The sequence below is a fragment of the Heterodontus francisci genome, chromosome 14 (assembly GCF_036365525.1).
Source record: "Heterodontus francisci isolate sHetFra1 chromosome 14, sHetFra1.hap1, whole genome shotgun sequence".
In the NCBI taxonomy this organism is placed as follows: domain Eukaryota; kingdom Metazoa; phylum Chordata; class Chondrichthyes; order Heterodontiformes; family Heterodontidae; genus Heterodontus; species Heterodontus francisci.
In genome coordinates this window covers 69,435,614-69,457,997 of record NC_090384.1, presented here as the reverse complement: position 1 = coordinate 69,457,997, position 22,384 = coordinate 69,435,614, and the positions used below count along the sequence as shown (strand labels likewise).

The window sequence follows — 22,384 nt, the reverse complement described above, 5'->3', positions numbered from 1 at the left end:
CTTTCAAGGTGATTAATATTGGAGGAATTTTTTAAAAAAGCTTTTACATTTCTTCTTGAAGGACTCCACAGTTTTCAGTAGTTTTGAACTTGGGAGGGTACCACAGTCTCTCTGGTTATTCATTGAGATGGATTAAGATGCATTCCACAGTGAAAAATTATTTAATCCAATGTTGTTATTGGATGATAATAGCCTCATACATTTTGCTGAGTTGCCATTTGTTGTTGTCAATGCTATAAAGAGTTACTTGTCTGACACAGTGTATGTGAATTATTACCATCACTGTTGTTTGAATTAAAGCAACAGTGAGTGTTGTTCATAATAGTTAAATGCTGCTTTAAAAAAAAAGAGCATTTTCAAAATCTAAATCAAAATTAATAGGAGTTCATGAAAACAAACTTTTTGAGGTTTGACTCTACCTCAGTAAATCATAATACATTTTTGCTCTGAATTATAACACACACCAAATAAATAATGTCATTTTCAAAGATTTTGCTTGCACATTTATGCTTGCTATTTGCATTAGAATAAATAATGCATCAGATATGAACAAATTAAACTTCTCAAGCAGGCAATTATTAAAACATATTTTGTTTCCTTTATTACAACAGCAAAATGAGAACTTACCCGCAGCTGGTTTCTAACAAGCTGTCGCCGACCTGCAGTGAAGCCATACCGAAGTCTGCTATTCTGATGTTATTCTTTTCATCCAACAACAAATTTTCTGGTTTCAAGTCCCTGTGGCTGTAGACAGAAGATAGGGTGACAATTATTAAGGTTTATCTTTACAACCTCTATTTAAGTGGAAAGAACCAAGATGCACTTCATTTGCCTTCCAGTCTAGACCTTTGCAAAGTATTTTACTTTCAATCACTGTATAACTGTAACAAAAACAGAAAATGCTGGAAATACTCAGCAGGCCTGGCAGCATCTGTGGAGAGAGAAGCAGAGTTAATGTTTCAGGTCGATGACCTTTTAGCATGAATAACTATCCTGAGTTTAGTTAGCTAAACTTTAAACTGCTTTTGCATCTAAAATGGGAATAGCACACTGCTTGGAGGAAGCGCTGAGGGTGGCAAGGGCGCAGAATGTATTCTGGGTGGGGGACTCAATGTCCATCATCAAGAGTGGATCGTCAGCACCACTACTGACTTAGCTGCTAGACTGGGTATGCAGCAGGTGGTAACAGAACAAAGAGGAAAAAATATACTCGACCTCGTCCTCACCAATCTGCCTGTCACAGATGCATCTGTCCATGACAGTATTGGTAGGAGTGACCACCGCACAGTCCTTGTGGAGACCAAGTCCTGTCTTCACATTGAGGATTATCCTCCATTGTGTTGCGTGGCACTTCCACTGTTCTAAATGGGATAGATTTTGAACAGATCTAGCAATGCAAAATTGGGCATCCATGAGGCGCTGTGGCCATCAGCAGCAGCAGAATTGTACTCAACCACAATCTGTAACCTCACGGCCCGGCAGATCCCCTAATCTACCATTACCATCAAGCCAGGGGATCAACCCTGGTTCAATGAAGAGTGCAGGAGGGCATGCCAGGAGCAGCACCAGGCATACCTCAAAATGAGGCGTCAACCTGGTGAAGCTACAACCCAGGACTACAGGCGTGCCAAACAGCATAAGCAGCATTCAATAGACAGAGCTAAGCGATCCCACAACCAACAGATCAGATCTAAACTCTGCAGTCCTGCCACATCCAATCATGAATGGTGGTGGACAATTAAACAACTAACAGGAGGTTGTGGCTCCACAAATATCCCCATCCTCAATGAGGGGGGGAGCCCAGCACATCAGTGCAAAAGATAAGGCTGAAGCATCTGCAACAATCTTCAGCCAGAAGTGCCAAGTGGATGATCCATCTCGGCCTCCATGCTGAAGTCCCCAGTATCACAGATGCCAGTCTTCTAACAATTCGATTCACTCCACGTGAGATCAAGAAGCGACTGAAGGCACTGGATACTGCAAAGGCCCTGACAACATTCCGGCGATAGTACTGAAGACCTGTGCTCCAGAACTTGCCGCGCACCTAGCCAAGTTGTTCCAGTACAGCTACAACACTGGCATCTACCCGGCAATGTGGAAAAGTGCCCAGTTATGTCCTGTACACAAAAAGCAGGACAAATCCAACACAGCCAATTACCGCCCCATCAGCCTAATCATCAGTAAAGTGATGGAAGGTGTCGTCACAGTGCTATCAAACAGCACTTGCTTAGCAATAACCTACTCAGTGATGCTCAATTTGGGTTCCACCAGGGCCACTCAGCTCCTGACCTAATTACAGCCTTGGTTCAAACATGGACAGAAGAGCTGAACTCAAGAGGTGAGGTGAGAATGACTGCCCTTGACATTAAGGCAGCATTTGACCGAGTATGGCATCAAGGAGCCCTAGCAAAACCGGAATCAGGGGGAAAGCACTCCACTGGTTGGAGTCATACCTAGTGCAAAGGAAGATGGTTGTGGTTGTTGGAGGTTAATCATCTCAGCTCCAGGACATCACTGCAGAAGTTCCTCAGGGTAGTGTCCTAGGCCCAACCATCTTCAGCTGCTTCATCAATGACCTTCCTTCAATCATAAGGTCAGAAGTGGGGATGTTCACTGATGATTGCACAATGTTCAGCGCTATTTGCGACTCCTCAGACACTGAAGCAGTCCGTGCAGAAATGCAGCAAGGCCTGGACAATATCCAGGCTTGGGCTGATAAGTGGCAAGTAACATTTGTGCCACACAAGTGCCAGGCAATGACTGTCAAACGAGAGAGAATCTAACCATCTCCCCTTGACATTCAATGGCATTAAGATCGCTGAATCCCACACGATCAACATCCTGGGGGTTACCATTGACCAGAAACTGAACTGGAGTAGCCATATAAATACCGTGGCTACAAGAGCAGGTCAGAGGCTAGGAATCCTGTGGCAAGTAACTCACCTCCTGACTCCCCAAAGCCTGCCCACCATCTACAAGGCACAAGTCAGGAGTATGATGGAATATTCTCCACTTGCCTGGATGGGTGCATAACGCTCAATACCATCCAGGATAAAGCAGCCCGCTTAACTGGCACCCCATCCACAAACATTCACTCCTCCACCACCGATGCACAGTGGCAGCAGTGTGTACCATCTACAAGATGCACTGTAGCAACGCACCAAGGCTCCTTTAATAGCATCTTACAACCTACAACCTCTACCAACTAGAAGGGCAAGGGCAGCAATTGCATGGGAACACCACCACCTGCAAGTTCCCTTCCAAGCCACATACCATCCTGACTTGGAACTATATCACCGTTCCTTCACTGTTGCTGGGTCAAAATCCTGGAACTCCCTTCCTAACAGCACTGTGGGTATACCTACCTCACATGGACTGCAGCGGTTCAAGAAGGCAGCTCACCACCACCTTCTCAAGGGCAATTAGGGATTTGCAATAAATGCTGTCTTAGCCAGCGATGCCCACATCCCATGAATGAATAAAAGAAACAAGGGAAACACTTTCCAAAAAAAGTAGAAAAAGGAAAATGCTAGAAATATATAACAGGTCAGATAGCATCTGAAACAGTATATTGGGCAACTTTGTATGTCAAACCCTTTGTCAAAAAATTCTCATAAAAGGCTGTATTCAAAACATTAATGTATCTTTCTCCTTCACATGCTGACCAAGCCACTACACACCTATAAAAGTAAAAAAAAACAGGGAAAAATAATTCACTTTGTATATTTATTATCCTTTAATATGTTTCAACCTCTCCTTTTCCATTTGCTTGTTGGAAACAGATTTATAGAAATGCTTGCTACTTCTATTAATATGCCCTTCCATCCTAACCAGATTTGCTATTTTAGCTCTCCTGACCATTTTATTGACCTCTTTTCGCTTATATTTATAATCACTTTGGACCATCATGGTTGCTTTACACTCTAGGAAAAATCGATCTTTTGCTTTTATTCCCTGCATTACCCCCATTGTCAGCTACATCAGCCTTTCCCTCAGTTATCCTTCTTCCCCAGTGGTATATATCTGCTCTGAACTATGTGTACAGTATTTTTAAGCATGATCCACCTTTCTTCCATGTTTTTCTCCTCTCAAAGCAACTTCTTTAACTTATCCCTTATAATTTGCCATTCTAAAGTCGGATGTGCTCATTCTCTTTTGCATCATTAGCCTAACTCCAAACTCCATCATATTGTGGTCACTCTTGCCCAAGTGTTCTGACTCTGACCTGCTGTACTATATCCTGGTTGTTCCACATATGTGTGTCTGCATTTCAACTCAGGGTAATGCAAGTCAACATGCATATCAGCATTCTATTTAGTAATGCTGTATTTATACCATATTGTGTAACACTGAATCATTGTTAATGTTTACTGAAATTAATTTTCTCACATTGCATTTCAACATTATTAACTGTGTAAAATGAAGATTGATATTGTCAAAGCTTGTTTGGAGACCGGCTTCATTAAAAAATGGGATAAAAACTCATTTGTGGTTACTTGAGAAATCCTCTTAGGTAAATGTCAATTGAAAATGTTCAATCATCAAGATTGAACAGGAGAAAGTGAGTAATGTTCAACACGTTGTTTAATTTTAAGCAACTTTCTCCACACATCTACTCAAGAAGAACTGTGACAGAAGTTAACACTTCAATGGACTTTCTGTGCTGTATATTTCTCAATATTGCCTTGTACTCTTGCATTTGGCTATTCATATTTTTTGTGTTCTTTGAAGTATAAAAATCTGATTAATCAAAGTTCAGTGAGACTCAGTGCACACAACCTTTTCAGAATCCATATACGATCAGAAGTACTAAAGCAGCTGAAATAGCCTTCCCAAAGGACATATACCTGTTCTGCAGAATAATGGAAGAGGAAGAAGGGCAGCAGAAACAAGAGGCTCCGACAGTGAGGCACAATGGCAGAAGGTAACTGTACACTACTTACCCCATTGATCACACCACATGTACACCTATTTTACATTGGGTTTTACATTCCGTATGGAGCCAAATGAGCTCCACAGGTTAAGTTCCCACTTGGCAAGATTGGTGCAGAAATTGAAGCAAAATTTGGCATAATTCATGCATACTCAGAATCCAGGAAATCCCAGGACATAAAATTGGATTCTGTACTTTTAGTGTGTAGTAAACTGCCAATGGTTTTAATGGTTTAATATAACCCCGGCAACTCTAATTCTAAAATACTAGCCTTAAGAGCTCTTGATATTTGGTACAATAATGATTTTAAATGCTGCCGTTCTCCAGTCTTTTGAAAAGACTGTGACTGTGGTTGCTCCTGCTGCATCTGGGTTTTCCCAACTTCAAGGATCATCAATACTAGAAGATCAAATCAACAAACTGCCATGGAAAACTACTGTGGATGAATAGGGTATCTTACAGAAAATTTAAAACAGATTCATTGCTGGGAAGTAGCTGAAGAATGTTGAGCCAAAATGACTTCAGCTACAAAGTTAAAAATTGAACAAACAGTAATGTTTTAAACAATATAAGACGACAAAAGTCCATATTTGTGGACATCAGGGGATGAGAGAAGCAGGTTTAGCTGTGGCGCCCTCCCATAGTCAAATGGTCCAATGCAAATCAGTGTCAAGTACTGAAGGGTGCCCATGGAGAGAAGGGTAGAGAATGTGAGAAAAGCGGAAAACAAATGGAACATTTTGCGATTCAAAATAAAATTAACTTCATGCTTGTATTAATATTTTAAGTAGTCCTATAGGAATAGTTCTACATTTATTAATAAAAGACCACACCAGTTGCCCCAAAAAGAGAATGCAATTGGGCTTGCAATCCCAGATGTCTACTGACACCTCGAGAATTCAATTTTGCACAACCCAGGTTAGAGATTAAGACTCCTAGTAACCATAATGGGAAAAAGAACTGTGCCCAGGACCTAGGATGCAAAGTTAGCACAATGAATAATGGACTTCAGGATGGAACAAATGTATTTATTTTCATACTTGACATAACGACATTGGCCGGAATTTTTCCCTCAGCGGACGGGAGCCATCTACCGATTGAAATTTCGGTGGTGAACCCACCCCCACCTGGCATTTTGCAGTCCCCAAGCCTTGAATTGGTCTGAGGTGGGACTTCCATCTCATTGAGGCAGAAAGTCCCGCCTAATGGAGCTGCAGGCCAATCAGAGGGCTGGCAGCTCTTAATCCCAGCAGTGCCACTGGGAGCCGTGGCCACTGCTGGGACTGCAACCCAGCCACAGATGATGATGTCAGGGAGCCCCAGAACCAAGATAGATTTTTGCCTCGCCAGGGGTGATTGGTCGGGCCCCAGCGAGGCAAGGGTGGTCGATTAGGGGGACGGGGGATGTGTTGGGTGCTGAGGATGGTGAGGCAGCGGGGGCAGCCCTCCATCGGGCACAGGATGCCTGAACATGAGGCCCCCCCGCACCCCGTCTTTTGTCAGGCGGCTACTCTTGGGCCTGGGCCGCCCAACCGGCCATGGGTAAAATCCCCATGGTGGCGGGCAGTGGCCATTAAGTGGTAATTAACTGGCCACTTAAAGGCCTTGATTGGCCTGGGGCAGGCGGGTCGCTTTTCGCCGCTGCTGCCTCCGCTGTAAAGTGGTGGCGGAGGTGGGAGCAGGCCGGGAAGGGCGCCTTGGGCCCCCCACTCCATTTTACGCCCCCCCACCCCAGCCACTTCCCTACTCTTTGGGGGTGGGGGCGGGGTGTAAAATTCCAGCCATTGTGTTTCATTTAAAACATAAAAAGGTCATGATTCCTCTCTAGGCAGCTCTGCATAGCTTATCTTCTGTTTAAACATAGAAACTTAGGAGCAGGAGTAGGCCATTCGGCCCTTCGAGCCTGCTCCACCATTCAATACGATCATGGCTGATCATCCAACTCAGTACCCTGCTCCCACTTTCTCCCCGTATCCCTTGATCCCATTAGCCCTAAGAACTATATCTAACACTTTCTTGAATATATTTAATGATTTGGCCTCAACTGCTTTCCGTGGTAAGAGAATTCCACAGGTTTACCACTCTCTGGGTGAAGAAATCTCTCCTCATCTCAGTCCTAAATGGCTTACCCCTTATCCTTAGACTGTGACCCCTGGTCCTGGACTCCCCCGCCATCAGGAACATCCTTCCTGCATCTAGTCTGCCCAGTCCTGTTAGAATTTTGTAGGTTTCTATCAGATCCCCTCTCATTCTTCTAAATTCTAGCAAATACAAGCCTAATCGACCCAATCTCTCTTCATTAGTTAGTCCTGCCATCCCAGGAATCAGTCTGGTGAACCTTCGCTGCACTCCCTCCATAGCAAGAACATCCTTCCTCAGATAAGGAGACCAAAACTGCACACAATAATTCCAGATGTGGTCTCACCAAGGCCGTGTATAATTGCAGCAAGCCATCCTTGCTCCTGTACTCGAATCCTCTCGCTATGAAGGCCAAAATACCATGTGCCTTCTTAACTGCTTGCTGCACCTGCATGCTTACTTTCAGCGACTGGTGCACAAGGACACCCAGGTCTTGCTGCACCTCCCCCTTTCCCAATCTATCGCCATTCAGATAATAATCTTCCTTTCTGTTTTTGCCACCAAAGTGGATAACCTCACATTTATCCACATTATACTGCATCTGCTATGTATTTGCCCACTCACTCAACCTGTCCAAATCACACTGGAGCTTCTCTGCATTCTCCTCACAGTTCACACTCCCACCCAGCTTTGTGTCATCTACAATCTTTGATATATTACATTTAATTCCCTCATCTATATCATTAGTATATATTGTGAATAGCTGGGGTCCATAAGCAGCCAACATTTCAGATTCAGCACATCAAGACAAAGTGACTGATCTCAGATGGAGAAAGAGAGAGAGCATGAGAATGATCAGCATGTCCATCCATCTTCCACTCCACCTGCATAACTAAGTGACACTACATTCAGTAAACTCCATCCGCAAATTTAAACATAGCATCACCAAATATGATACCACATAGGCAGTAACACACCCAATAATCAACAATTCCTTGCAAATGTAACAGACTACAGAAGAACTAATCATCAACAAATCTAAACTATCTATTTTACAACAGTATAGCTATTTCTAAAAAGCAAGGGTGCCATCACTAAGGCAAGAACAGAGTTTTGTAGAAATTATTCCAGCTCTTTAAAATGCATGCTCAGCCAAACAGAAATTGCTATTACTGACTCAAGACAATTATGCAATCCCTGTAGAGTCCACATGCTTTCTGCACATCTCCTGTCTCAAAACAGAATGAAGATTATTAGTTCCGATGAAGGGTTACTGACCCGAAACGTTAACTCTGCATCTCTTTCCACAGATGCTGCCAGACCTGCTGAGTGGTTCCAGCATTTCTTGTTTTTATTTATTATTATTATTGAAGATTATTAGTGTTGGGCATAGCAGAGGCAGGTGACCGGGAAACAGATGCCTGTGTTTCCAGCTCCAACGACAGCTTCAGCAGCAGTGTTTGATTTTTCTTGGACCCGTTGATGTTGGCACTGCTGCAGCTGTAGTAACCGCTGGCATTATCTCAGAGTCACACTCAAGAGTCACACAAGGGAGTCTTTTCCACCAACTGTTCCGACAATGAGCAACTTTTTCCTTATAGCAGGTGCAACAATTAATAAAATATCATCTGCGTTGGTGTTTGAAGAAGCAACTTCTAGACGGTGCAGCTACTGGAACAAAGCATTTAAATTATTGGACCCTTGTCTCTTTATCCAGTTTCTTATACCTGAAGCCAAAAGCCATATGAAGGAATCCAAACTGAGTGATAATAAACTTTATGGTCAGCATCAACTATAAGAAGGTTGGTATTTCTGTGGCATAAAGCCTCTAAAGCCAACTCGATTGAGTGAAGTGCAACCACTATTTCTGCAATTTGATTAAACTTTTCAGAAGCAAGGAGCATATCCAATGGCTTTTCAGGTCAGTAACAGCTCTCCAAATGAAGATTTTCAGAACAGGCACACACTGCACAATAGAAAACTGAGTTTTCCAACATGCCCTACAGCTCAGATTTAATTTTGTTTTTCTCCCACTTATTAAATGATAAATATCATCATGTGTCATTATACTATTGTCAGTTGTTGCAATGACAGTGGTTATGAGCCCATCTTCATCGATGCTGTATTCTGATCCACAGTGTGTAATGCATATCCTTTCATCAATGTCACCATTGTCAAATTCAGTTTGATCTTCTTCACCTTTGGAGTTGAACTCATCAGGCAAATTAGGAATGGGATAGGGAACAGACTCAGACTGGACCTTGCTGTATAGTATATATGGATGAAAAAATAAAAATCACCTACTCAAAGCAACAAAATTTTTAATGGGCTATCGGGAAGGCAAATCTGATCCCTATGTTGGGAGGCGAATCTGATTCTTACATTGGCAGGATGGGCGGAGCAGCTGAACAAACACCAATTTCTGTTCAACAATTTAGATGCTGGCAAGTGCTGTAGAGCACTGCTGTGCACTAGTCATTGAGTCACTCTCAGGATGCTCAGCAGAACTCATCAGCCATTCATTCGCAGTCTAATAACGCAGCCATGGCATGATGAAAGGAAAATCTGCAAATGCGAGAAATCTGGTTGAGGATATGCACTTGAAACATTAACCTGTCTTTTCTCTCTACAGATGCTGACAGACTTGCAGCACAGGTAGATAAGGTGGCTAGGAAGGCATACAGGATACTAGCATTTATTAGCCAAGGCATAGAATATAAGAGCAGGGAGGTTATGATGGAGCTGTATAAAATGCTGGTTAGGCCACAGCTGGAGTACTGTGCACAGTTCTGGTCACCAACTATAGGAAGGATATGATTATACTGGAGAAGGTGCAGAGGAGATTCACCAGGATGTTGCCTGAGCTGGAGCATTTCAGCTATGAAGAGAGACTGGATAGGCTAGGGTTGTTTTCCTTGGAGCACAGAAGGCTGAGGGGGGACCTGTTAGAGGTATACAAAATTATGAGGGGATTGATAGGATAGATAGGAAGAAACCTTTTCCCTTAGCAGCAGGGCCAATAACCAGGGGGCATAGATTTAAGATAAGGGGCAGGAGGTTTAGAGGGGAGTTGAGGAAAAATGTTTTTACCCAGAGGGTGGTTGGAATCTGGAACATACTGCCTGAAAGGGTGGTAGAGGCAGGAACACTCACAACATTTAAGAAATATTTAGATGAACACTTGAAATGTCATAGCATATAAGGCTACAGGCCAAGTGCGGGAAAATGGGATTAGTTATAATGGGTGCTTGATGGTTGGCACAGACACGTTGGGCCGAAGGGCCTGTTTCTTTGCTGTAAAACTCTTTGACTCTATGACTTGCTGCATGTTTCCAGTATTTCTTTGATTGTATGTTATAAGGCATTGTCAGGATCATTCACATATTAATTCCAACAGGTTACCAATCTGTAGAGCTGTGAAAATAGGGAGATTGATCACTATACCCAAAATATCATTATAAACACTAGCAGATACAGTGTATTATATGTGCTGTAGTTTTGGAAGCTGATTTTGACCATTATAAGTGACTGATCACTGGAAATGGTGATGAGTACATCCAGATTCCATTGAATTACTAATGTGTCATCAATAATATTTTGAAATAGACAAGGTGAATATCAAATGACAAATAGTGAAATAAAATATTTAGTGGATGAGGCTGGATGACATAATAACACAAGGGCAAATAGTTAGAAAGGCATGTGTACAGATACACAGACAGGCAGACACTGTTAAGATCTAGGCACAAAGAAAAAAGCAGATACACAAACAAATAGACATGCAGGCACCTATGCATTCATGTTAGTTAAAATTTTATTATAAACTTATCTGTTTTGTGTACTTAGTGGAAGTCTCTATTCCTGCCCCAGGCCAATCAAGACCCTTAAGTGGCCACTTAACGGCCACTTAAGGGCCTTCGCCCACCTCCAAGGGGATTTTACCCGTGGCAAGTAGGTGTCCTGGAGATGTGAAAGGCCGCCTGATGAAACTTGGCGGCCGCTCAGTGCACCAGGTGGGGGGGGGGCCCTGATGATTGGGCACAGGGTGCCCGATTGAGGGCCACCCCGGTTCCCCAACCATCCCTAGGACCCAAGACACCCCCCCTTCCCCCCAAACGGCCACCCTTGCCTCGCCGGGGCATGACCGATCATCCCCGGCGAGGCAAACCAAACTTATTTGCACCCCTGGCTCCATGTCCTCAGCTGGGCTGCAGTCCCAGCAGTTGCCACTGCTCCCAGTGGCGCTGCTGGGACTAAGAGCTGCCGGCCCGATGATGGGCTGGCAGCTCAATGAGACGGGACTTCCTCCCTCAAGCAGGTGGAAGTGCCGCCTTGGAACAATTAAAACCTGGGGACCCGTAAAATGCGGGTAGGATCCCCGGGCTAGACGGAAGTGGGTTCACCACCAACTTTAACGTTGGTGGCCAGCTCCCGTCCGCCCGATGTAAAATCCAGCCCATAGTTTAAAATAACTGCACATAGTCTCAGGATAAGGGGTCGGCTATTTAGGACTGAGATGAGAAGTAATTTCTTCTCTTAGGGTGTTGTGAACCTTTGGAATATTTTACCCGAGAGAGCTGTGGATGTTCAGTCGATGAGTATATTCAAGACCAAAATTGATAGATATTTGGGCACTAAGGGAACCAAGTGATATGGGGATAGGCTGGGAAAGTGAAATTGATGTAGATGTTTGACCATTATCTTATTGAATGGCTGAGCAGGCTCGGTGGGCCATATGGCCTACTCTTGCTTCTATTTCTTATATTCTCATACGAACTTAGGAACATAGGAACATAGGAACATACGTACTAGGAGCAGGAGTAGGCTTTTCTGCTCCACGAGCCTGCTTTGCCATTCTATATGATCATGGCTGAACTGTTTGTGGACTCAACTCCACTTTCCTGCCTACCCCGGATACCCTTTGACTCCCTTGTTTGTCAAGAATCTGTCTACCTCTGCCTTAAAAACATTCCATGATCCTGCCTTCACCGCTCTCTGGGGAAGAGAGTTCCACAGACTCAGGACCCTCAGAGAAAAGAATTTCTCCTCATTTCTATCTTAAATGAGAGACCCCTTTCTTTAAACTGTGCCCTCTAATTTTAGTCTCTCCCATAAGGGGAAACATCCTTTCAACATCCATCCTGTCAAGTCTCCTCAGGATATTATATGTTTCAATAAGATCACCTCTCATCCTTCTAAACTCCAATGAATACAGATCCAACCTGTCCAACCTTTCTCATATTCATAATTCCAAACTTAGCTTTTCTCCCTTTGAAACATCAATCTAGTTATTGAAATCACAGCAAGAATGATTAAATAAAATGATACATTTCATCCCAGTTTATACCATGTATGTTTATGCGATTTGAATCTTTTGACATCCCAGATTGTGCATATAATTTATTAGTATTCAATGATGTTGCACTTGAAACCTAAAATCACTTTATTTTAGTGATTGATATCAAACAGCTTCTTGGCTCTGAGCGTGCTGAGTGTTTAGACAGCAGAATAACTGATAAAATCCTCTAAAATGTACAAGAGTATGAAAAATCCGATAATCCAGTGTGCAATCAAACTGATTAATGCTGCTTTGTTGAGATCAGAAGGTATTAATACATCAAGGGCAAGGATTGCACTGATAGCTAGTAGCAGCTACAAAAAAATAGAATACCCCATGAGTAAAAGAGATAAATATATCTTATATACTATTAAAATTCTCAGGCTCATTTGTGGACCTAGAGTCAGGTTTGCTCTAGTTCCTCCCAGGCCTCAGTCTGCTGTGTTCTCTCACCAACCTGCATCTTCTTCTGTTCCTTCTCCTCCAATATCGATAGCTATTCCAACCCCTCACAACCTGATGCTGCCTCTCTCCTCCTCTCTAGTCTGCAGCCCCAGCGTTCCCACTGCTGGTTGTCCAGCCTGCCCTTTGAGACCTGTTGCTCGGTTGACACAAAATGTGTTTCCAGGGCCCCGCCCCAAGACCAAGTGCTCCTATATGCTGACCCAATTCCTTCACCTGTGCCCCAAGATTCCCTGCCCTCTGAGGGTTACCAAGCCTCCATTTAAAAAATGAAAATAATAAAAAATAATAATATTGTTTTCCAAAATTGCTCCCTGCTTTGCCCCAATCCACGTGTTCCCACACTGCACATTGTGGGCCCAGGCTGTTTACTCCTCCTTGGCACAGCCACATCGCACTGTTAAGAGTCTTGAATTTCAGAGCAAGTTTTGTTGGGAAGGCAGGGGAAATGTACAGAGTGAGAGTCATTTAATTGGGAAGTGAGAAAGTGTATGGGGAAAACAGTGAGAGACGTACAGAGAGAGTGATGCAGACAGAAACAAAGGAATTTGAAGAGACAGCAGACAAAAGAAAGGAGAAAGCTGAGAGGGAAGACAAGGAAAGCCATAGAGAGAGAACAATAGAGAGATGGCAATAGAGAGGAAAGAAAAAGAAAGAGATGCAATTATTTAACACCTTTCATTATCTCAAGATGCACCAATGTGCATTTTAGGCAATTAAGTTCTTCCGAAGTGCAGTCACTGTAGTAACATAGGAAACATGGCAGTCAATTTGCACACAGCCAGGTCCCACAAACAGCAATGTGTTAATCCAGACAATCTGGAAAATGGAAAGAATTAACAACATGGTGGCAGGAAATGGTAGTTATGGAAAAGGATAAGCAATGCCACAGGAGAAGAGCACATAATATATTGTACATTTAATAATCAGGGAGCTTAAGGTGGCAGTCTAATGTTGGGATTTGATGAGTGGCTTGTGAAATATCTGAACCTTAGATTGGATCAAAATCTTGATCAAACTCCCTCAGTAACCATTAGGTAACTGTGTAAAAAATAATTGACATTAAATGATATGCGAATGTAGCAATTTTTAATCCACCATTCATTTCATCTCAATATACTGTAAGTGGAAATAAGTTGCTTTTTAAATGGAAATGAAAACTTAATGAGGGTGAAGTCTTCAAAGGAAATAGTCTGTCACAAATTATGAACTTGCAAGGTTCCACTTTTTATATATGAAAAACTCAATATCAGTCGCTTGTCATGGGTTAATTAAGAAAGGGCTCTGAGCTGAGCTCTCAGGTTCCATAGTTCAAAATTATCCTTTCAACCATTATAAAAACAAAGTTTGTCATCTGAAATCTAAATACCATTGGCCCTTCAGAAACTTGTTTAGATCTGTCCGATGTTAATGGCCTGATTCCCTGGGCTGAATTTTCCCAGCCCATTGAAGATGGACTGGCAGGTTGGACGGCTGGCAATATGGCACAGGAAGGCATCAAGAGGGGAGCACAATGCCTTCCCACCACCATGACATATTGGTGGTGAGGCCACCCCATGGACATCCAAGTGAGCCATTTAATGACCATCAGGTAAACCCTGATGGCCTCTTAGCACCATTGGGGGCCCTCTTTGGCCCATGGAGGGCAACCACCCGCCCCCAGCAATGACCCCCTGCCTGGCTGCAGCTTCCCTACAACAACTCACATGTCTTCAAGGGCGGCCTGCCATTGAGGGGCCCTCTTCCTGGTGATGCAGCTGCAGCACTGGCCACTGTTAGCAGTGGCGTTGCTGAGCTGCTGGCCCTCTGATTGGGCCGGTAGCTCTTGGGGGTGAGCCGCCATCCTGAACTGGGCAGCAGCCCAACAGCGACCTGCAGCTGGTAACAAACACTGACGTGGGGCCAGCTCCCATTTTCAGCGCCGGCGGTGGGACTTCAGCCTCCACTGAAATATTCAGTCTCCCCCATTTCTGCTGATTAATCTGGATTGTACACCCATGTAAGTAGATTTTTGTTTTAATTGCCTGGGTGGTAATCCAGTGGAGCAGATCATCCATCAATTGTAGAAGCTGCCCAACTGAAATCAATGGAATGAAAATCAGGCAAGTCCCATAATAGGCAGCTGATCTGCTCCGCCAGATTATCACCCAGTGAAGATGATAATTTACATAAGAACATAAGAAATACAAGCGGGAGAAGGCCGTTTGGCCCCTTGACTCTGCTCTGCCATTCAATAAGATCATGGCTGATCTGATCTTGGCCACAACTTCACTTTCCTGCCTGCCCCCTTTGTCTCTTTTGTAGATCAAAAATCTGTCCAACTCAACAGCCTTGAATATATTCAATGACTCTGCCTCCACTGCTCTCTAGGGTAGAGAATTCCAAAGATTCACAGCCCTCATAGAAGAAATTCCTCCATATCAAATGGGCAACGCCTATTCTGAAACTACGCCCTGAGTTCTAGATTCCCCCACGCGGGAAAACATCCTCTCAGCATCTACCCTGTCAAGCCCCCTCAGAATCTTATTTACTTCAATAAGATCACCTCTCACCCTTCTAAACTCCAATGAGTATAGGCCCAACTTACTCAACCTTATAAGACAACCCCTTCATCCCAGGAATCTAGGATCTAGTGAAGCTTCTCTGAACTGCCTCCAATGCAAGTACATCCCTCCTTAAATAAGGTGACCAAAACTGTACACAGTACTCTAAGTGTGGTCTCACCAACACACTGTGCAGTTGAAGCAAGACTTCCCTACTTTTATACTTCATTCTCCTTCCAAAGAAGGACAACATTCCATTTGCCTTCCTAATCACTTGCTGTACCTGCATTTACGTATGAAAAGAAGCATTCTGTCACTGCAGTACAAATGGTTTAGTAGTTTAAATGTTAGTAGTCAACTAGTAGATGCTGGTCTCTTGAATCTGACAACAATAATAACAACTTGCATTTAATGTCTTCAACATAGCCAGGTGTGGTGTTGTGCTGTGTTATTAAGTCTTCATTAAATGATCACTGCAAGCTTTACATTCAGATTAAACACAAACACTATTTATTATCTTACTTATCTACATTGCGTGATCTCAGGTCCAGGTCTTTTCCTCACTGGTGGTTGTGTGCTCTCTGTAAGCCATGTGCTGAGTATGTCTCCCAAAATGGTGTCTCCTCTTTATATATGTTTGATGATATTATCAGTTGCACCAGTGGCCTGGTCTCTTAAAGGTACGGTATCTTAAAGGTGAAGTCACTACTACACTACATTACATTACCCCTTCATTTAAATTTAAAGTTTCCACCTTTTCTTTAAAGATTATCAATTGCTCTCTAGCTAGTTAATCGTGTAAAGTTATATTGCACAAAACTCAGTTGGACTAAAGTTTGAAAATTGGAGGGGAGAGATTTCAGGCACATCACCCTCAATACCAGACTTTCTTCCCATCTGGCTCCATTCATCATCGATGCATGACATAGTCTTTGAATCGACAGTTAATTGAAGAGGTCTCGATGATCTTCTCTGTGGATCTTGCAGTATCGATTTCAGCTGTGCTTAATTTGGCTAAGCTGCTTCCTGAGTTTCACAGGCGTGAGGTCATTTATGTCATCTTCATCCCTTCCTTCTGGAATTGTTTTAGCATTGACTCTTTTGAAGGTGGTTACATTTTTCTTAAAATGTAGTTTACTCTCTTCGCTATGATCATGTTGCCTTTTCTCTGGGTCAAATGGTGAGCTAATTTTTGACATTTTCTCTTGTCTCTTTTTATCTTGTTACCTTTTGTGTGCATCCGTCAGTCTGCATGTGTCTTTATCCTTTGGTTTTGACTCTTGTCTCTATCTCTTAAGCTTTCCATTGAGTGCATGTAGGGTTTTGTAGAATGAATTGTGGTGGTGGATATTTCTTCAAGATGTCTTATTTCATCAGGTAGTTCTGTCCTCTGACAATGTTGATCGTGATCAGCTTCAATTGGCGGATAGTTTTGAAACATAGCAGATTTCCCTTGCTTGAATCTACAACATGGAACTCAGTCTGACATGTGGACCCCTGGGAGGATTTGAGTGTAACTTGGATCATCCCTAGGATGGTAGAGGGTTATCTGATCCGTAGAAGATTTTAGATATCGACTTGTTCAATTGCAGTTTCTGTTTTCTCTAACTCATGGAATGTCAGGGCATCCATTATGTTGACTGTTGCTCTTGAGCCAATTACTGCAGAGGTTGTCGAATTGCCTATGAACACATCACACATGGGCAGGCGTTGGTATTTGTGGTTGCGAGCAACAAAGATCTTCTCTTGTGCTGCGAAGATGTAATCATCCTTCTGGCAATTAACTCTATTAATGTTCTTTGCAGGCTTCAATTGACATACTCTTGCGAGATGTCCCATTTTTCCACAGGCTTTATGTTTCTTTCCTCTTTCAAGACAAATTCTGCAGTGAGGATATGCACCACCATAATGACTGCATGCTGTAACGTGAGGTGATTGTAATCTCTGTCTTGGTCTCCCTTGATGTGCCTCAGACCTTTCTCTGGGTTTCTTCTGTGCCCTTATGCTTGGTGCGTTTCACTGTTGAAACCTTCCTTTTGTAGCATTCACGGATTCTGTTGACAATCTTGAACAGGCTTCTGAGGTTTCTCGTCTTATGTTATTTACCCCTTTCTCTTCTAAGACTTCGGCTTGTCTTTCACTGGCTTCCAGCATTCTGCCATATCAAGTAACCTTTGCAAGTTTAACGATTCACTCTCTCTAAGAACTTGCCTCCTTAGTGTTGGTGATTGGCAGGTCATAATGATCTGGCAGATCATTTCTTTGTCCATGTCTGTGAAGTTGCAATTCTGGCTCAGATTTCTGAGTCTCGTCATGTAGCGGTCAAGGGTCTTGCACTTACCTTCTTTTGCTTGCCTGAAGACATAAATTTCGTAATGAAGATTTGCCCTCAGTTGAAAATATCTTGTTAGAGCATTCTTCATGGTGTCATAATCATGGGAGGTTCTGGTGTCTGTGAGTGTATCGAAGATATCATTGACTTTTGGTCCAGCATAGTATAGGAGTAACATTTTCTTTGGTGTGTATTGATATCAAGTGCCACCATTAGGTGTTCAAATCTTGCTACCCATTTGCTCCAGTGCGTCCCTGGATTGCTCTCTGTCTCTGTAAAGACTGGAAAGACTGGCAATTGCTACGCGCACATGGTGATCGCTTTTGCTTAAAGCTGGAACAAAACTTTCTTTTCCTGTTCCAGCCCAGATTTTCTCTCTGATCCAGTCTTGGTTTTCTCTTGATTTTTATTTGTCTGCGTTTTCTTTCTGTCCTTGGATCCTTCTGTGCCTTGTCTTTTCTTTTTTCCTCCTCGTTTCCAGAAATTGTGGTATTGTGCTGTGTTCTTAAGTCTTCATTCAATGATAACCATTGGCTTTACATTCAGATTCAACACAAACACTATTTATTGTCTTACATATCTACATTGCATGATCTCAGGTCTAGGTCTTTTCCTCACTGGTCTGTGTGTGCTCTTTGTAAACCATGTGCTGAGTGTGTCTCTCAAAATGGTGTCACCTCCTTATATATTTCTGATGACGTCATCAGTGGCCTGGTCTCTGAAAGGTACGGTTTCTTAAAGGTGAAGTCACCATTTCACTACATTACACCTGGGCCTTTACAGAAGTATAATCAAACAAAAATTGATACCGACTCAAAAGAAATATTAGCAAGGGTGTCCAAAAGCTTGTTTAAAAGTTTAGTTTAGTTTAGAGATACAGCACTGAAACAGGCCCTTCAGCCCACCGAGTCTGTGCCGACCATCAACCACCCATTTATACTAATCCTACACTAATTCTATATTCCTACCACATCCCCACCTGTCCCTATATTTCCCTACCACCTACCTATACTAGGGGCAATTTATAATGGCCAATTAACCTATCAACCAGCAAGTCTTTGGCATGTGGGAGGAAACCGGAGCACCCGGAGGAAACCCACGCAGACACAGGGAGAACTTGCAAACTCCACACAAGCAGTACTCAGAATTGAACCCGGGTCGCTGGAGCTGTGAGGCTGTGGTGCTAACCACTGCGCCGCCCATAAGGGTAGCTTTTAAGGATGATCTTACAGGGGGAGAGGTGGAGGGGTTTACGGAGGGAATCCCAGAGACTCGGGTCCAGACAGTTGATGTCAAAGGGTGAATGGCATACCCACCTGTCTGTTTACAATTGTTGATTTAACGAAACACCAATGTAAAACAGACTATTGCATGGTGTGTCACGAAGAACATTGTATATATCGTAGTTAAAAAGGATGTACTGTATCTGGAGATTTATTTAAAAAATTAAAATGTTTGTTTTCATATATGAATGTGGTTTCCACTTACTTTTGCATAATGTATATTAATGTATACCGTGCTAAATGGGATAGATTTCGAACAGAACTAGCAATGCGAAACTGGGCATCCATGTGACACTGTGGGCCATCAGCAGCAGCAGAATTGTACTCAACCACAATCTGTAACCTCATGGCCCGGCATATTCCCCACTCTACCATTACCATCAAGCTGGGGGATCTTCCCTGGTTCAATGAAGAGTGCAGGAGGGCACGCCAGGAGCAGCACCAAGCATACCTAAAAATGAGGTGCCAACCTGGTGAAGCTAAAACCCAAGACTACTTGCGTGCCAAACAGCATAAGCAGCATGTTTATGGTTTCGCTTTGGACAGGGAGTTGGTATATGGACAATGGTTTGAAAAGACAGTTGGAGAAAACTTGCCAAGAAGAACAAACCAACCCAACTCAGTCTGTTCCAACAGTTTGGAAAAAGCCTGCCAGTTTTCCATCTCTCGAGGAGCTGCATAGCAAGTGCAAGAAGCAGACTGAAAGTGTTGCTGCAATCCTCCTGTAAGACCTGTCTCTGAAACCTCTGTTGCTGCAGTTCTCCTGGAAAACCTACCTAAACCGATCATCAACATCTCCTGAAAAGAACTGTACTAGGAAGATCCCGGTGACAGCAGTCTATTCGCATTTGGGACGCCAAACCAAAACACAGGACATCTTTCCATATCTTCTCTTTCTTCAAGAATTAGCAAGTATTTAACCAGAGTGTTTTTGTCTGTTTTTTGGTAATAGAGCTCTAAAATGCAAATCCCTTTTTTTCTGGTGTATGTGTGTGGGGCTAAGGTAAAAAGGGAACTTTAATACTTCAATCTGTGTGTTTATGCTTTACTTCATTACTGATTAAGACTTGTTTTATAATAAACTGATATTTTTGTTGTTTATTAAAGAAACCTGGTTAGTGTGTTTTATTCTGGGAGAAATAGAGTATATGATTGACTATATCGACAAGTGGGAAAATTTAAATATACGTTGTGACCTGTGAAGATGTGGAACTAGAATAAGCAGTGCACTCCTCCCGCCTCAATCGTAACACTGGACAAAGCAAATATCAAAAATTAGGCTGATAGGAGAGCATGGCTCTGATGGAACATGCACCATATTCTTCCATTAATTTAAATGAGCAAGAATCAGTTCGGCTGCTTTATAGACACACACTCCAATCTACATTATTTTCTGATGTTTGCTGCAATCAGGTGAATCTGTGCGCCTGAGTGTAGATCTCGGCAAAAAATCCCATTATTTCTGTTGGACAAAAACTGTTGTAGCAATTTGACACTTTATTGGACTTTCCAAAATGTACGTAGGTACCGTAAATTTGAATTCTGCAGAATTTGCCTAGTCCTAACATTTATACTTCTGTGTGTTTTAAAATTTACTAATGAATGTAATAGTATTTTTGAGCCTGTAAATGTTGCAATCTGTCTGGTGAGGTATTCAATCTACTGAAATGTCTGGAGATAAAATTTCAATTTGCAGTTTTCTGTAATTGTGAATTCTGGCCACATGATTTCTACAAAGGAAACTCTCACAAGAAACGCACTTTAGCTTCAATGGGCAGTGTGAAATGCTGTCCAATTATTGGGAAAAATAATATTGTAGAAGCTCAAATTGTAACTCCACCTTCATGACTTTTCCACATTTAAATGTTGCAGAGGTTGACTATTGTGAATAATGGAATATCTAGCTTATTTATAGCATGAGCAACATTTCCAAGAACATTATGCAAGGCTTGGCTCAATGGCAACACTCTCTCCTCTTGAGTCAGAAGGCTGTGGGGTCAAACCTCATTCTAGAGGCTCCCCTATAAGCTAGGTTGGCACTTCCCTGTAGTATTGAAGGAGGCTACATTGTCAGAGGTGTTGTCTTTTGGCAGAGATGTTAAACCAATACCGTGCCTTCCCCCCAGATGGACATTAACCATCCCATGGCACTATTCCAAGAACAGCAGAATTTATATCTCAACCAACAGCTTATCTGGTCATTAATTTCATTGCTGTTTGTGGAATCTTGCTGTGTGCAAATTGGCTGTTGCATTTTCTTGTGATTTCAACTGCCTACACTCTAAAAGTACTTCATTGAACAGAAGCATTTGGGGATGTCCTGAGGTCAGGAAAGGCACTATAAAAATATTATCTTCATACATAGTTACTTATTTGACAATTTTTTCATTGAACTTTTTTTATTATTGAAAACCTGGGAAAGATTTAATATCGAGGTTGTTTTCATATCATCATGTGCCGTGTTGACCTCTTCCCCCTTCTCCTAATTTAAGTTGTCACTGCCTCTGGAAACTGCAGAAGCACAGTGGGTTTGCAACAGGCAAACACGGTATTTTTAATTTAAACAGCCTCCAAAAATAATCAAACTCACCAGAAACCAACTACTAAGATGCATGACCATGACCTTTAGCTGAAACCAGGACACTGATAATTTAAAAATAAATTAAAAAATGCAACCTGAATCTGCAGAAGTATTCATTCTGGAATAGGTTTGGCTGCTGTTGTAGAGGTTAATGTGGTCATTTCACAGTCCCTTCAGGAAATGTTATATACGATTCACTGCTGGTGCAGGACTCCTACCGTTTTTTTGTTATAATTATTATTCCTTTAACACGACAGCTGGTAGCTTCTGGGTTCTTAAAATTTATAGAGATATGAGCGATGATTTTAACACTGTATGCAAACGGAAACCAGGCGGGCGGACGGGCAGTTAACAAAGCCTGCGGGAACTACATAACGAGCTCCTGCTCTCTTATGCAGATTCCAATTTTAACCTGCTCTGCTGAGTAGAAACTGGCAGGGTCCTTTTTAGATATGCAGACTGGGCCTCACACTGCTCTGGGTAGGACAGTTTGTAGCCCACCTCGGCTTCTGTTCACCTAATTCCCACCCTGAATTGGTTTAGAGAGTTTACAGCACAGGAGGAGGCAACTCTAAAAGAGTTAACCTATCCCCATTTCTCTGTCTTTGCTTTCTACTGACATTTTCCTCTTTCAAACATATACCCACTTCTCCTTTAAAAGCTGTTATGGATCTGGCTTTCAGGATTGTTTCTGGTAGGGAAACTCTGTGTAAAGAAAATTGTCCTATCTGGTCTTTTGCTTTTTAAAAAAATTAAATCTTATAGTTTTTGCCCACTAATTACCAATTCACCAAGCAGTGGAAATTATTTTCCCTATTTACCTATCAAATCCC

At 42.5% G+C, this 22,384-nt stretch overlaps 1 protein-coding gene across 4 annotated transcripts in view; it reads right to left on the bottom strand.

The window, feature by feature from the left end:
- The window catches only part of LOC137377319 (serine/threonine-protein kinase BRSK2), a 636,447-nt gene that overhangs the window by 204,107 nt on the left and 409,956 nt on the right, over positions 1-22,384 (bottom strand). For all 4 annotated transcript variants that reach the window (XM_068046888.1, XM_068046887.1, XM_068046889.1 and 1 more), the window contains exon 4: positions 628-744. In XM_068046888.1, coding sequence (XP_067902989.1) covers positions 628-744 — 117 coding nt within the window. The remainder of the gene's footprint in view (positions 1-627; positions 745-22,384) is intronic.